We start from the raw sequence: 15,847 nt of genomic DNA, 5'->3' as shown, positions 1-15,847 counted from the left end.
GGCTATGTTGCTCTCTCTCATAATTTATTTGTGAGAACGTACAATCTGATTGTTTATACAGGAGCAGACATGGCTAAAGACGCTCATTAGTTTGCATGCCAATCTATCCTCCACTCACAACCACGAGAGTCTGACATTCATTCCCTCTGTGCTCCTCTCCACATCTAAGGAACAGAGCAGTTTGAGCTGTGCAGCTTTACACTGATTGATCTTTTTTGGCTGCACCCTATCAAACTGCTGAGTAGTAAAGAAGGTGACATAAAACTAATGGCTATGTCTCTAAGTATCACCAAAACTCTAGAAGCCAGGGTAATAAAAATTTTTTTTTAAAAAGGAACACTGTCTAATTCTCGGTTCTCCTTTCATTTTCTTCAGCTCCACCAAGCAGGTTATTTTTCACAAGTGACAATTTGTGAATTTGTGAACATTTAATTAAATTCAGTGTAAATTCAGCTTCAACGTTTGTTTGTTTTTTAATTTTCTTCACAGTTGTGCTGCATTAGAAAGCTTCCATGTTGGTGACAACTGAATCAATTCAAGGTAACTTCACAGGGGGGACACCAGACTAAGCATTGAAAGAGAAAATGTTTGAAGCACAGATTACACAGATTACATGTTATTAGATAAATAGATAATCATCCCATAGACTTCTGTACTCTTAACTGGGTTCCACAGTCATTGCTGAGCCTCCACCATCATTCTTGTTGGTCAAGTTAACCATTACTGTGGAACGATCACTTTAATAAACAAGGAAGAAATCCAGATTTAATTTATTCAGTGAGAAGTATTGTAGTGTCTGCTACAGAATCAGGAATAACATGTGGGCTATTATAACCAGAATGGCATTCCACAGCAGACTGGGAGAACATCCTTCTTTAAAAGGGCCTGCTGCTCACTATGTCCAGGCTGCTGTAATCTTGTTAGCTGGTCACTTTAGATCTCTGACCCCTACACCAACCCTGTACTTGGTTGTAGTTTACCATATTGTCAGAGCTCACCTTCAGTGTCAACCCTTATGTTGTGGGACAAACCTTTTAGCAGTACCTGTGGATTTAATTTTGCATTATTTTTCAAACTGGCAAACAATTCAGCAATACACTGCAACTGGATTGAATAAAATCAGTTACTTGTGGGGATTTACACCCTCACTGACATCACTCTGACAGTAGACTATCAGAGCATGGCTATGGTTTTACAGCCCCGTCTATTCTCTTACACTCTCACAAGTGTCTTTGGTAGCAGCTGGCAGCAAGATTCAGCAACTTCCTTAAAGGCCACAATTATATCAAATAATGTATTATATTATTATTATTATTATTATTATTATTATTATTATTATTATTATTATTATTATTATTATTATATTTCAGCAAATGCTAATTTTAGTATAAATAACAATCTTTTTTTGAGTTACATTGGAAAATTTGTCTTATTATTCATCAGGTGAACACAGGGCTTCAAACCGGTTCACAGGAAAAAAACCAAAAAACAAACTTTTTGACTTTTATCAAAAACTTTGTACTTTTTAATGTTCTGGATTTGGTTATTCTAAATAACAGCAACCGGTTAATGCCTTTGCTTTTTTTTCATTCTTGACAAAAAAAATCTGACCTCATGTTTCACTTCCTGTCATTCACTCAATGCGTGATGAGAGAGGAGAGAAGCTGAGACATATCACCAGCAGTCAAAGAAAAGGCAGTCTCCCAACTTCGTAATACAGTATTCATAACAGGTAGACAACACATTCTGTCAATCTGAAAAAAATGTTTGATTTAGACATTAATTCATTGGCAGCAGCCATTTTCAGAGCAGATTTCCCCCAACTCTGCTCTGAAGCTTTGAAGCTTTGAAACTTTGTTGCATCATAAGCTGCTGCAACTTTTCCGTCTTTCTGTAATTCTCCATTCTCTATTCTGAGCTGTTACATGCTAAGGTCAAAGCACTTTCCTCCTTTGTATGCAAATTCATCTTCATGTAAGAGGTTCATCAATAATTTGAGATTTTGCTATGCTGTTAGATTTTAGTTATTTTCAACTTGTTGGATTTTAGAACTTTTGAACATTTTTGTCATGGTTTTCCCATTTAGTTTGGATTTTTAAGTTATTAAACCACCAAACTCCACGGCGCACTGCCATCGCGTCCAGAGTTTGCCCGCCTCACGCCCTATGCCAGCTGGGATGGGCTCCAGCTCCCCGTGAGCCGTGCAAAGCGGATGAAGCGGTCAGGAAAATGAATGAATGAATGAATAAATCACCAAACTGCATCCACCCTGCCACCACATTTCTTTAAGACATATGACATGGTGCAGATCGAGTAAATATCAAGATATCCCTAAAGGTTCTTCACCAATTTAAATTGATATTTGTGGCAAAATCAGCCTTCAGATTGGAGAATAGATGAGATCAGACTTTTAGACAGATCTGGATCAAGGAGTAAATCTGAACCTTTTTTCATAATGTGAAGTAATACTTTTTACAACTCCTATGTCTGTTTCTCAACGAATGACACATCACTGTTGGTAAATTAAGTTAGAAATATGTCCTGCCTTCCTGCTCTTTGTTAAGTGTTGGGGGGGCAACGAGCCCGGACCAAAGCTCTCCAGCAGAGGAAAATAACTGAAGCTTTTCCACACGCCTTTCAAAGCTGGACTCTTTCCCCTTTTTTTTACTGCCCACAGTCCTGTGTAAAAGTTTCAAAGGCAGAATAGTGTGGGGTTATTGTGGTTCTGCCTTTGCGGGGGCAGAGGTAGTCATAAGAGCAACGAAACAAGTCTTCTTTGTGGTGCTATTTCACTATCACCATGAAAAAAGGGCTACTAGATAGCAAGACAACGCACAACGGACATCTGCAGGCACGACCTCACATATATTGTTTGAAGTAATTGCGAACGCTTCTGGACATATAGTAACCTCTGTTTTCTCTGAATCTAGATGGTCTTTATGGAACATTTTGAATAAAAACATCACTACTGAATGTGTGATGCAGAGACTTGACATCCACAGCCAGTCAAAATGAAGAACTTTAATGCAATCTAATTGCCATCAGCTTCAAAGAAAAATATTTGCATTTCTAGAGCCAAGTATCCCTCGATAAGGCTTGGCCAGAGGCTAACAAGATGCAGGTTTCCCAAACAGAGTGAAGGAGGGGGCCAGAGGGCCAATAAGAAGAGAGGAGTGGAGGTCATGTAGGATAAAAACCATCTGGTGGAGAAAAAAGTTTCAAGTGCTATCTCATTCCACACCCACACATTCTGCTCTCCATAAGTTCACGTTCATGTCTTTATTCACGCATGTACAGTAGCCATTAAACCACTGTGGTCATGGAGCAATGGTGTTTCTTTATGTGTCGGAAATGGATACATGAATACACTGTTTCTCATGTCTGAACCATCGGGATCAGGAACCAATCAAAAGATCAAGAAAACAAAGCATAAAAATTACTCAATAACAAAACTAAAGAGCTGCAAACCTATATTATAGTGGTCTCACCAGTTTGTATTCTTTGTGCAGTTTGTTGTACTGGAACATGTTGCAGAGGACAGTTGAGGCCGACCTGGCAGCTTTTAAACTCCCGGAGCTAAAACAGGAATCAGTTACAGATGATGATACATGACAATGATTGGCAGAGAGAAAAAAACACAACATAGAGTGGCTAATAAAAGTACTCATATCCCTTGAGTCTTTCCACAGTTTGCCACATCACAACCAAACAAAAAATATTTTATTGCATTTTTATGTGTATCCTAATTCTGGCAAACTGCAAATGGGACTTCCATAAAGGCCAGACTTGCATTGCATGACCCGTAGTTGTCCTGTGGACAGATTCCCCCCACCTGAGCTGTGGATGTCTGCAGTTCGTCCAGAGTCACCATGCGTCTCTTGGCTGCATCGCTTGGATGAGATGTTTTTTGCTCCCGAATGTTCTCTTAACAAACATCTGAGGCCATCATAGCAGTAACAGCAGCATTTGTACTGAGATTAGACAACACACAGGCGGGACTCTATTTTGTCACAAGGCCGACATTCAGTCGTTCATCACTCATCAGGCAACTTCTGCAGCCGATTGATTGCACACAGAGAAATGGCGGCTGCATATTTTTGCATGCTCTTCATCTAATCTGACTGAAGTCGAGCTGTTTTTACAAAAAAAGGATGGGCAAAACCTTTATCCTAGATGTGCAAAGCTGGTAAAGACAGAAACCTAACCCTAACCCCAAAAGACCAGCAGCTATAATTTCTTCAAAAGGCAGTCCTACAAATTATGGACTCAGGATGGCTGAATACTTTTGCACAATGCACATTTCAGTTGTTTATTTGTAAAAAAAAAAATTAACTCATGCATAATTTCTTTGTACTTCACAATCATGTGCTACATGAGATTCCAATAAAATATAGTTATGCTTGTAGTCATAATGTGACAAAATGTGGAAAGGTTCAAGGGAAATGAACTCCTTTGCAAGCGACTGACAACAGAAACAGGAAACACACTGATGAACACTGAAATGACTGACAAATGAGCAACGAAGCTGAAATGTAGAAGTCAGTTGTACCTGTTATCATGGGACGTCTTGATGCCCAGCAGTTTGGGCAGACCGTTAAAGTATGAAACGTCACGGGCTGCCAAGGAGCTGCAGGTAACCAGGTGATTGAGGGCCCCGCATATATTGACTACTACTTCATTAGATGGTGTTTTTTGAAGCCCATCACTGGGGAGCTTTACGACCAGAACTTTCACCATGTTTGTAGCTGCAAAATAATGACATTAGTTTTCATTCCAGAGTTTTAAAAGTTCTTTTTTATTTCCAGCCAAACAAGCCATCCTTGTTTCCATCTTACCCATGTGGTCTTTGTTGGTGGAGTGTTTGGCCAAATTTCTCAGCAGTCCGGTCAGAGGCCTCAGCTCCGTGTCACTGTCGGTGTCTAACAGATCTAGGAGAATGGGTAGCATTCTCTCCTGTTCCATCACCACACCACTCAGCACTGACGGCCACTGGCAGAGAGGAACAGACGACACATTAGTTCTCTTCCACTTGCTTAAAAATCCAACTCCAAAGCCTCCAACAATAAAGCAGACGTTAACTTTGGAGTAATATACCTACACTCCCCTAATTTTAATCATGATCCCAATCATGTTGCTCAGCAGTTTCAATCTTGTAGATATAATTTCTCCCCAATCGTCATGCATTTTTAAATATGGGAGGGTTAGTTTAACAAGGGAGTAGTCCTTCAGGGTCAGTTGGATAGAGGCGATGTCTCTAAAGGTTGTCTGTCTATCTATCTATCTATATTTCAGTGGTGTGTGTGGCCTTACCCTGGCCTCTCCTGCGGTGATATTCTGTAGGGCTCCTACGGCAGCCTCGCGGCTGGTGCAGTGATTTTCACTGTTCTGCAGAACACGCTTGTATAATGCCACCACCTTAGGGTGCCACAGCCACTCAGCTCCTTTAGGCTGACGGGACACCTCAGACAGTATGGACAGATTCTGGTCACGCTGTTGTGGTGGAGGTGAAACGGAGAGGAGGACGTAAGTAATTGTACGGTGATATTCAGTGCATTCTGTCTCATCTATACAACGGTGCCGTCGACTATGCGATATAACGTTATATTACTTTTCACTAGAATTGTTTTTCCAGCCTGGATGATTGCAGTGTTTTAAGAGAAGATGAGAATGTGATCCCTCCAGCAATTTGTGAGTCTACCAGGAGTTTCCTCCCAGCAAGAAATCTCAAAAGGTGCCGAGGAAGCGTCATAATCAGATTCCTGATTCATCTCATCTGGATCCTTTCTCAACTAAGATGCAGCAGGTCTCAAGATGTCGAACACACCCAGTGAAAGTGTGACAAGAGGAATCAATTAAACATGCACACACACACACGCACACACTTCGACTATCCTCAGGGAAACGTCAGTTTAACTCTGAGGCCAAATCTGTCCAAGAGTGGAAGTGGAAGTGTTCTGATTATGGATCACACATGAATGAAAGAACATCTGTTGATGACTGTGGTGTTTTGTTTGAACAGCAAAGGGTGAAATGACACTAGTTGGGACAGACTAGAAAATGTTGCATGAACATGATGGAAAAAAAACTGAATTATACCATGTATTAGCATTTTAAGCTTGATTTTAAAAAAATGGGCTTATTACTTCTTATTTCTAGTCTGAAACAATTGGCAAATTTAAATGAACAACTTTTCAACTGTTGCTGGCTTGACTTAAAAATATATATCTGGTAGATTAATTCTATTATATCTGGGTGCTGGATTTGTATTTAATGACTACAGCACTATTAAACTACATGTCCCAAGAAACCAGCCAGTGTCCGCTGAAGATCTGAGCTGTCTGTCTGCTTGTCTTAGTATGAAGTGACTGAGTAACTTATCTATGAAAGGAAACAACATTTGATTACATTTTGTGTGTGTGTGTGTGTGTGTGTGTGTGTGTGTGTGTGTGTGTGTGTGTGTGTGTGTGTGTGTGTGTGTGTGTGTGTGTGTGTGTGTGTGTGTGTGTGTGTGTGTGTGTGTGTGTGTGTGCGTGCGTGCTTCATGTGAATAACGAGAGCATTACAGCTCTTTTCAGTCCTGATGAATATTCATGAGAGGCTTTTGTTGCTTCAGACCGAGCAATAAAACTTGATTGGATTTGAAGTCACTGATGAAACAACAAGAAGATGATTGACATTACCCCGTGCGGTTGCCTGGCTTACATATTTAGACAATCAAGAACAGTGTTTAAACATTTGATCAGCAGGGTTTTAAAAAATCTTAATAAAGCAAAAATCAAAAAAAAACCCAACCCTGCAAAAAATGTAGCTCATTCTTTTCCCTTGTTTCTAAGACCCTGAATCTCTGATTATGTATGTTATTATTTAAAACTTGTCTGCTTGACACAAGATGTCCTCTGTTCATTCTTAGTCTATGTCTATGTCTGTTAAACCATTCCAAACAGTTTGCTTGTGTGCTGTTGGATACAGAAAGGATTCAAAGGCTGAAGTCTGTCACTACAGGCCCGTATACGACTTTTAAGTCTCTGTGGTAACAAAAACATTACCAGGTCTGCAGTGCATGCAATGATAGGGGAGTCACTATTTGGTGGAGGGAGGCAATTTGGGTGTTGGGTTCAAGATATCCTACTTTACCCTCTATGCAGACTTTAAGAGGTTCCTTTCTTGTCACTCTGTGTGACTGTGAGAACTCATATTCAGCAGTGGGTCTGATCTTTACGCTTCTGTAGCCTTCATTTCTATTGAAATAAGTAATGTGATCAGCCTGTGGAGTGTGTTGTATTGGAAACTGATCCTCCCTGAGGATATGTGGTCACCACTAAGGTTTCTATCTGTTACGTTATTATCTGTTGATTAGAGAGATACCTGAAAGAAGCCTGACCGGCTTAATACCAACATCTTGACCCAAATCTTGACTTTTCTTTACTCGAAAAGTGAAATATTTGAACTTGAAAATGACCCCGACACATCACAGTGGAATGTTGAGAAACTCTAGATATGTGACAACGAAGGTGCAACTTACAAACTGCACTTAGTGTGAGATACGTTGTAAGTGCATGAATACTGCAGTCCAAATTTCATCATTGATTTGTGTCATACAAGACAGACTGTTACATGACCTGAATACACACTGGTATGTATTACAGGCAGCTCCCCAACAATGAGCATGATATTGAACCTGCAGCCCAAACCAGGATAATGAATGAACGGATCACATTCACGTAATGTCTGAGAGCTCTGCAGTGCATAGTGGTTACATAATAGTAAATAGTAATACTAATAGTAGAGTGGATTTTATTGGCCAGTCTCTCTTCAGATGGAAAGTATTTGAGTATTTCAGATCTTTTCTAAATCAGTCATCAGGCTAAAAACAGCGGTGATAGTGGTGGACAGCGAGCATTGGTGGGCAAAAGCTTTTTGTTGAGCAGCAGAAATAGCAATAAGCACACATCAGTGCACAGAGTGAATGAGAGCGTGGCGGCCGTGAAGTTTGCCGCCAGGGATGTGATGGGTGTGACTGAAGCAGGGGAAGAAGCCTGATTACATAAACTCTGAAGGCTGACAAGTGTAAATATGAAACTATCCGTAACCATTGGGGTAATTTAAACAGATTACGGTAAAGAAAAAAGAGCCCCCCCACCCCCCTTTAAAACTAAAAACAAAAACAAAAAAAGCCTAAAAAAACCTACCAAACTAAAAGCTACACTAGGTTTTGACAGGGGGAGTTCATTAACATATGATGGCAAGCCCATTCCAATGAAGTATCTCGAGCAAAAGTACATTTGAAGTATGTTTAATCAAATATACAGATCAGTTTGGGGCGAGACATTTCAAATACAGTGTAGTTGGACATCTGGCAGCATTATATGTGACCTTTAAAACATAAAACTTTATGATCTCTCTTTATTTCTGCTCTAAAAAAGAGAAGAGAGATAGAAATGAGTTTTGTTTTGTTTCTGTTTTATAAGTTACATTTCAAATATTGTGTTTATTGGATGGCTCATCCAGCTGAGGCATAAAAACACTTCTATGTGCTGTAAATATCACATCAAAAAAGTAACTTTCTAAAGCTGTCACGCTGAGGAAACATGTCGGTAAACACCTTGCCAAGATTGATCACTAGAGAAGGCTTTCTGCTGCTGGGTGGAACATTTAATGGGAACAAGAGAGGATAAAAGAATTGTGTAGCCCTTACTACGATCTCAGCAATGATCCTCTGTGTTTGCTTTTCCTCCAACAGCTGACCCATTTGATCCAATATAAAGTGGTGACTTGTTTAGAAATAAAAGAAGCCCAAATGAAGGAGAATTCAGTAATTTTCTGGATAATAAGTAATTCTGGTGTGTATGTTCAGGGTGTGATGAATTGTACCTCAGTGTCCTTTTTGTTATAGAGAGTGAAGCAGCCAATGGCCTCGCTGTCCCTGGTGGCAGTGCCTCTTGATGGACCGTCCAATCGGAGTCGGACTGAGGGAGGAAGCTCAGTATACAGCTGGTAGGACAGATTCCTCATGATGCACAATGAGTTCTCCAGGCCCTAGATGTAAAGATGGACAGAATGGGACAAGTGGACACTTTGTGTGGAAAGCTGTAAGAGGTAACACACTAACTGACCTGAGTGGATGCCTTAATGTTTTACAGACCAGGTTATGAGTTTATCTTTCATTACAGACACATTCTTGTAGAGAAAACCAGCTTTTTGGTACTTTAGGATTTAGAGTTCCAATATTTTTTCTGCCAGGGTAAAGGGAATAGTTCCCTTCTGTTTGGAGGTCAATTGCTGCCCCAAGAAGAAAAAAAAAGACACTACATACTTTTTGTATTTCTTAATTCATCTTTTGTCCTTACCTTGGTGTTTGGTTTTGAATACTACTGAACTCATTTGGGTTTTGTGTTTCCCTGGAGTTCAATTTTCTTGGATCATGGTTTTGATTTTTCTTTTAATTATTTCCTGCTTCCTGCATTTAAATCACTGAACTGTTACATCCATGCGTCTGGCTTTGATTTTACATGACATACATTACTTTGCTGAAAAGTGACAAAAGATGCATTTAGCTTTATTTTACTTTGAAAATTAACAAAGTAAAATACTTTAGGCTGCAACCATATCAAGAATATAATTGTTTCCAGGTGGCTGTACACTTTGTCTTGCAAATATAGCCATCTGGTTGGGTCTCTTGTTCACCGAATCATCACATTCACTTATATTTCTGGTGACTTATGACTTAAGAGAGAAATTAAGGATACTGAATGAACAACAAACAAACAACTGAACTCCTAAAATGTGTAACATCCCTGTATTTTTTCCTAAACTGAAACTGATTTAGAATCAGATTTAGATCAAATAGCAGTTCAAGAACAATCTCTCTGGTATCTCCCATGGCATGCTTGTCCAGGCAGGTGCTGGACAGGATCAGGTTGATGTTTAACAAGGTCAGCCCATTTATTTGTAATGTTGACTGAATGTTTATTCAAGTATCTGCAGAGTAATTATGGTCCGATGGCTTTTTAGAGAACTTCGAACCTGAGTGAAGGACTACTGAAATGTGCCAGGATAAAGACAACGGTGTGGAGATGAAGCAAAGTAAATCACAAAGCATTTGGAGGTAAACAAATCTGAAACACTAATTCTATTGTACCAATTTAGCTGGAATAAGGTCGCTCAATAGCTCTTTAGAACAAATCTAATGAGAAAAAAAAAGCAGAAATGTTAAAAATATTCTGCTAAATTGGCAAAGGATCATATATGTTGCCCCTGTGTCATTGAGATTAGTTGTCCACAGATTAACAAACAGGAGCTGCACTGGGTGACAAACATTTTTTCCCCCTGGTTGAGTAAAGTTTATAAACTACAGTGATCATCAGTTTGGATGAACTAGAAATTCTTTTTAAAGTGTGACAATTTAGACATTCCGATCTTCAGTGAGGAAATGACCCAATGCCAGACTGGTATCATCATCCTGTTTTAATGGTTAATCCTTTAACTGTGCTCTGCTAGCCTGTTGGAGCTGCAGCTCTGCCCTCTTATGAGATCCTGACTCCACACTGTAGGCTTTCCATTGAGCATCAAAGAGAACATCAACACTCGGGTGAGACTGACAATGAGGTCAGAGAGAGGGGATGGCAAAATACTAAAAGGCAGCCCACAAATGTTTTATGTTTTCTCTTTCATACTACACACCGCAGAGCTGGACCCAGGCTGTGGGAACCCTGAACTTTGAGTAAACTGGCATGAAGTATGCAAGAAATCTTTGAATGTGCCTAAAAATGTGAACAATAATTACGTTTAAGAAAGGTATGAGGTGCACAGTTTTAGATTTTGTGTGAAAATTCTTTGCATTATGTCCATGGTTTATTAGGAGAGTTGGATGGACTATCCTCTTCAGCTGGGCCACAAAAAAAAAAGTCATGTTCTCAGTTTAAGTAGTTCTCTGTTTTTTTTTCCTCTCTGGTTTGGTTGATTTTGTTGGTTAGCTCTCCCGTGTAACGCTGGAACCATTAGGAGTGATTATATTTTCGGGTCAAAAGTTAGTCAGGGTTACCTTGTCATCTGTATTCTCCTCTTGTTGAATATATGACACCAGAGAGTCCACCAAGCCCCTCGTGTCCCTCATCTTCTGTCTTGTCCTCTCGTTCACTGAGCTCAAATTCCTGTGAACATAAAAGTACAGCTTGAGGTATTTAAACCCATGTTAGGCAGCCAGTGAACAATGCACTAATTCTTGAGTGACTTTAAACTTTATGAAGCTCTTCTTTCAGTAGCCGCCTAATGGAAAATCGCTCTTTCATAGAGCTTGCTGGACTTACATCAAATTTTATCAGGGTTTCCATCGAAAAACTGCTCAAGGATTCCTTTTTGAGGTGTAAGTTAAATCTTACATCTCTTCCATGCACCAAAAATGTTTTTTTTTTGTATGACCTAGAGGTAATTCTAAATGGAACTAACATCTGTCATTTAATGCTGTGTATCAAGAGTAATTATTTAAGTCGTTCTACAAAGATCCTCAATAAAATATTCATGTTTCCTCTTCCCTGTGGTCATTTTTATCCACTTGAGAATTATGGCGTGAGCTGAAGATATCACTCACACAGCGGAAAAAAAACAAAAAACAGGTAGGCAGGTAGGTCTGCTGAATTAATTTTAACCTTAGGGGTGCAGAGGCTAAGCCAAGCTTTAATCCACTGAGGGGAACAGTGCACTGATGTCACTTCCTGGTCATCAATAGTCAGACACGCTATTTTGTTTTTGATTACTCTTTTTTATTTCTATTAAGTTAACTCGACCAACAATTAACATTAAACAGTAAAAACATTCCGAGTTAAGAGTTCAGCGTTCAGAGGTCAATGCTTCCGGGCAGAAACCTGACCTGGTCAACATTGGTTCCTACATCATTTAGCTCCTACAGGAGGTCAGCCCCATCAATAATTAATAAAATATGAACAAACAGGCAGGCTGTGACAAAGTTTTCTCAACCTGACTATGATTATCGTCACTCTAAATGTTGGTGAATGTTCACATACACATAAATACATTATGGGTTCCTTCGCTGCTCAGAAGTCAGCAGAGATGTGGATGAAAGAAAGTTGCAACGCTGCAGAAGACGCGCCAACAGGAAAGTCACTTGAGTGCGCTCTCGTCCTTCGCGGTTAATGCGTTCCAGGAACCACAGGCGATTAACAAATTCTGCCATAGAGCGACAAACTAATTATCTTATTATTTACGCTAACTTAAACGTTTATGAACCCTCGCCATACTGATACTAAACCACCTTCTACCTGTATTACCTTTTTCCACACTTGTAACGATTGTGTCTCACGTAAGTCCGAGACTCACGGAACGTAGCGCACTTCCTGATGCCGTCAGCCAATAGAATGCACGTACGGTATCACGTGACTACCTAACCAAAAATCCGCGATGAGGTGAAGTAGCGAACGTTGATGCACGAATGCGTACTGTATATTTGCTGAGTTATTTTGACATGAAAAATGAAATCTTAATCAATGAGGAGTTAATGTTACACTGCTCAGTGTGGGTTGTGGCAGAAAAGGGAACTAAAGTAGTCGGATACGGCAGCGCGCATATCCATGAATGATTGTAAATCGGATGTTCGTATCTTAAGGACTACCTGTATTTAATAATCACAAGGTCAGATTTTCCTGATACTTCCTTTTGGGGTTGTAGAAGTTGGGCTGGGTCTACTGTGGGCTCACCTGAGGCAGCCGGTGGTGTTGTAGAAGACTTCTCTCTCAGATGGGCTGAGTGGGATGTTCCCACTCAGGGGAATCAGTACTTTCTCTGTCAGCTCAGTCAAAGCTTCTTTGCACAGCTTTTCCTTTAGGTTGTCTCTGGAGGAAAGATTCCAGAGGACACCTGCAGCCACAGTGGCTTTTTATTCCATTGTCTGAACAACTGGGGACCTCAAAACACTTCTATGTATTCAGCACATGAAGACAATTTGGTCACACAACTTTACCTGTGATGGTCTTCTGAAGCTCTTCGTCATGTTCGCTCAGAATGCTGACAAGATGCATCACGCCACCCGCATCCACGAGCGCCACCTTGTTGTCAGCATTTTCGTAGATGAGGTTCCGGGTGGCGCCGGTTGCATAACGCTGCACCGCTCGGTTTTCACTGGAGAAAAGCTGAACCAGAGTCGGGATGCCATGTAGAGCACGGACCTGAGAAAGAGAGACGCTGTAAACTCACATATGGAGAAAAATACTGGAAAGAAGATTAAATGGATAAAACAGTGAATGATGAAAATACAAACAAAAAAACAAACAAAAAAAAACAAGCACAAGCTGTTGTTACCTGATTTTTTGCATTGTTACTATGGTAACACTGATGTTGTATGTATGCAGCTCCCAAAACTTGCAGGGCGGTGTCTGACTCGGACAGATATCTGACTGCTGTAACCATATCTAGACCCTGGAGCCTGAACACACACACACACACACACACACACACACACACACACACACACACACACACACACACACACACACACACACACACACACACACACACACACACACACAAACTATGTTACATGACCATATGTATTATTTGACAAGAAATACATCTCTATTATGGAATGAAACACAACTCACATTTGTGATTTAACGCAGGCCTATTCCTGCTGTTGTTTTATGAAACCTTCAACTTAACAAAACTTACCAATGACAAACAGAACAAACAGACTCTACTGGCACAAAGTGTCACTCACGGCAGCACTGTTAGTTCTACCAGTGTTATTCCAATGCAGGTGTTGCTTTCAAGGCCAATAGTTAACGTACTTGTGCCCATCTGCAAATTCATAGGAGTGTTGGTTTTAAATCGAGGTGAGGTGAGGTGTGCATTGGCATCTTAAAAGTGACAACACCACACATTTAGAAAGGCCTGGCCTAAAGTTAATTGTGTAATTCATGTGCCGACATAATTCTGTTCACTTTATTTAAATTAACTTGACTATATCCTGTGATATACGGTGCGTTACAATGTCAACATGTCTCTTAAATTAGGCTGCAGCGTCTCATGCTTAAATGGCAGAGACCGACTTCTGGTTTCTACGGCTGGAAAGTCATTATCTTGCACTGAGACAGTGATGAGTATCATTTCCTGGATATAAAATGATTTATCTCATTCCACACACCGGACCAAGCTCGAAGCACAGCTGATCCATGAAATGTTTTAGTTTGGAAATGAAGGCGTCTCACTCACTGTTCCAGCGGGTCATTGCTCTGGATGGAAGCTCCGTCCATGATATCCACTCCTTTGCCGACGCTCCTGATGCTGTGGAGCGAGGCGGCCCGTTGGAGGGCAGCTTGGTGCTGCCCTGTTCCCAGAGTGTGGTTGGCTCTGGACACGCGCTGCTGCCACTGTGTCCCCCATCCATCTCCTGCCATGGGGACCCCCCTGCTGGACCCCACCCATCCCTCCTGAGCAAAGGAGGAGCCCTGCTGCTGGTAATACTGTCGGTTTGCGATACGGCTGATGGTGCGATGGGAGGGGCCTTTGTAGGTGTACTGAAATGGCAGTGTTTCCTCCTGCCAGTGGCCTCTATCCTGTGCAAGTGTCCCACTGAGGCTTCGTCTTAGGGTTCCAGGGGGAGGCACTGTGGATGGGGAGGCTTTTTCTTGTGGACCCAATGTATTGAGTGTCAATGCCTCCTGGTCTGCCTGGCACAGCGACTTGGAGCGCCTGCTTCTGGTGTGTGTCTGGGAAGAGTGGAAGCTGCTCTGGGCCACACTGATTCCTTTATTTCTCATCCTGGAAGTGGTTTCCACAGCAGAGCGAGTGGAGAAACCCGGGGAGTGGAGGGGTACTGTGGGCACCTGCAGGATGGGTGGGTAATGAATGGTTTGCAGACAATCAAATATCAACAAGTATTACCATCCTTCATGGGTAATTTATGACAAATAGATGGGTATAAATCCAACTGTTCTCGCTATAATGCATCTGCACAAGAAAATAAACACGCATCACTGGTACAAAGAATGAGATAAGTGGTAGTGGTCATTTAAAAAATAATAAAGAATACAGAGCTGAGATGAAAATATCCTGTAGTATGTATTGATTAATGTGTTCATAAATATGATGCGGTTATCATCAGTTCAGAGTTCTTTACACTCAACAACTCAAAATTGTGCAATTTCTAAGAGAAATTGGGAGCATTTTAATTCTACATATTTGGCATTACAGTGAACCAAATCAGCTGTTATCCATTATGCCTGTTATTGTGGCTTCTTGTTGTTGTTTGGAGAGATTTTGTCAGTGGGTGGTCCTTCTGTGTGGCCCCCCCGAACACATCAGTGTTCACACTGTCAAAAATGTGGGTCCATATTCAAGCCAGACATCTGCAAATGTAGTCAATGGAGCATTCACACACCAGACCTTAAGCTGTCCACGTTTGATCATAAAAAATCAGGATGGATGTTACCACCAGGTCCGAACTGGACTTTCTATTCTGAGGAGTTTTTTCAGCGGCTTTGTGGGAGGTTCCACCAGCAGCAGCTCTTCCTTCTCTCCCTGATTAAAGTGTGGCTACTGTAAACTGCAGGAAGTTCGCTGTTGCCTTTGCATTGTTAGACTGACCAGTTAAAAGCATCAGACAAGCGTCCTGTTTATGATTACTCCGTCTTTACATTGTTCTGGCTCTGGTCAGCAGTGTTGCTCATCATCTGGACATAGTAGATTAGAGAGGAAGCATTCAGCCAGTTGAGGAAGGAAAGGTGATTCACATTGCACTTCACTCTGACTGAAAAGTTAATGCATTAGACAGACGTAGTTACAACATGATTAGAATTAGTTTGAACTTTTAGCTGTTTTTAATGTTTGAGTTGGTTAT

The 15,847-nt window shown here is 40.9% G+C and overlaps 1 protein-coding gene across 1 annotated transcript in view; it reads right to left on the bottom strand.

Moving 5' to 3' along the window:
* LOC137590589 (plakophilin-3-like) overlaps positions 1-15,847 on the bottom strand; it is a 28,536-nt gene that overhangs the window by 2,700 nt on the left and 9,989 nt on the right. The window contains exons 3-12 of the mRNA XM_068308295.1: positions 14,221-14,834; positions 13,312-13,435; positions 12,974-13,178; positions 12,711-12,870; positions 11,042-11,150; positions 8,872-9,036; positions 5,311-5,490; positions 4,836-4,989; positions 4,550-4,745; positions 3,489-3,576 (exon numbers count right to left, since the gene is read on the bottom strand). Coding sequence (XP_068164396.1) covers positions 3,489-3,576; positions 4,550-4,745; positions 4,836-4,989; positions 5,311-5,490; positions 8,872-9,036; positions 11,042-11,150; positions 12,711-12,870; positions 12,974-13,178; positions 13,312-13,435; positions 14,221-14,834 — 1,995 coding nt within the window. The remainder of the gene's footprint in view (positions 1-3,488; positions 3,577-4,549; positions 4,746-4,835; positions 4,990-5,310; positions 5,491-8,871; positions 9,037-11,041; positions 11,151-12,710; positions 12,871-12,973; positions 13,179-13,311; positions 13,436-14,220; positions 14,835-15,847) is intronic.

This window comes from Antennarius striatus, chromosome 1 (assembly GCF_040054535.1).
Source record: "Antennarius striatus isolate MH-2024 chromosome 1, ASM4005453v1, whole genome shotgun sequence".
NCBI lineage: Eukaryota > Metazoa > Chordata > Actinopteri > Lophiiformes > Antennariidae > Antennarius > Antennarius striatus.
The sequence above is the reverse complement of the archived record's forward strand: the minus strand, read 5'-3'. Positions and strand labels throughout refer to the sequence as shown.